We start from the raw sequence: 1,288 nt of genomic DNA, 5'->3' as shown, positions 1-1,288 counted from the left end.
CCACTGCTTTCTTGGTGACTGCTTTGAAAGTGACGGCCTCCACCCACTTGGTGAAGTAATCAATTGCAACCAAAATGAATCTATGCCCATTTGAAGCCTTTGTCTCGATTGGCCCAATAACATCCATTTCCCAAGCAACGAAAGGCCAAGGAGAGGACATGGGATGCAACTCTGAAGGAGGCGAGTGAATCAGATCACTATGAATCTGGAATTGGTGACACTTGCGAACAAAACTGAAGCAATCTCGCTCCATAGTAAGCCAATAATACCCTACCCGCAGAATCTTCTTTGCCAAAACATATCCATTCATGTGAGGTCCACGTACCCCCGAATGCACTTCACTCATGATCCGCTCTGCTTCTGTAGCATCTATGCATCTCAACAAGTTTAAATCTGGGGTCCTCTTGTACGGAATTTCCCCATTTAGGAAGAAACCACTGGCGAGCCGCCTTATAGTTCTTTTTTGATCTCCTTTAGCATGCTCTGGATATTCTCTTGTTTTCAGGAATCGTTTTATGTCATGATACCATGGTTCACCATCTGGTTCTGTCTCAATTGTATTGCAGTAACCGTGTTGATTACGAACTTGGATTTCTAATGGATCAATATGAGTGTTGCCTGGATAAGGGAGCATCATGGCTAAAGTAGCCAAGGCATCGGCTAGCTCGTTGTGAAACCTGGGAATGTACCTGAACTCGATGGATTTGAATCTTTTGATCAAGTCTTGCACACATTGTCTGTACGGAATAAGCTTGATGTCTCGAGTCTCCCATTCACCTTGGGCTTGCCGGATAAGCAAGTCAGAATCTCCCATAACCAATAGTTCATGCACATCCAGATCGATGGCCATTTTCAAACCCATGATACAAGCTTCGTATTCTGCCGTATTATTGGTACAGAAGAACCGAAGTCGGGTCGTTGTAGGGTAATGGTGTCCAATAGGTGAGATGAGGATTGCCCCGATCCCAACTCCTTTGATATTGACAGCCCCATCAAAATACATTTTCCATACAGGGTGATCGTCTGAAACCACTTCCTCTATTGAGTTGACCTCTTCGTCTGGGAAGTATGTGCTAAGTGGCATGTACTCATTATCAACTGGATTCTCTGCCAAATGATCTGCCAAAGCCTGTGCTTTATCGCGGCGCGAGTGACATAGACGATGTCAAACTCTGTGATCAGGATTTGCCATTTTGCGAGCCTGCCAGTGGGTATTGGCTTTTGGAAGATGTACTTCAAAGGATCCATTCTGGATATGAGGTAAGTAGTGTAGGCCAAAAGATAATGT

The 1,288-nt window shown here is 44.6% G+C and overlaps 1 protein-coding gene across 1 annotated transcript; it reads right to left on the bottom strand.

Moving 5' to 3' along the window:
* LOC109236280 lies at positions 287 to 862 on the bottom strand (the record flags this gene model as incomplete). The annotated part of the gene is made up of 1 exon (XM_019402477.1): positions 287 to 862. A coding segment is annotated over exon 1 (576 nt), but the record flags the coding sequence as incomplete, so codon positions are not given.

The sequence above is a fragment of the Nicotiana attenuata genome, chromosome 12 (genome assembly GCF_001879085.1).
Source record: "Nicotiana attenuata strain UT chromosome 12, NIATTr2, whole genome shotgun sequence".
In the NCBI taxonomy this organism is placed as follows: Eukaryota; Viridiplantae; Streptophyta; class Magnoliopsida; order Solanales; family Solanaceae; genus Nicotiana; species Nicotiana attenuata.
Note: the sequence above shows the minus strand (reverse complement) of the source record. Positions and strands in the feature narration are given on the sequence as shown.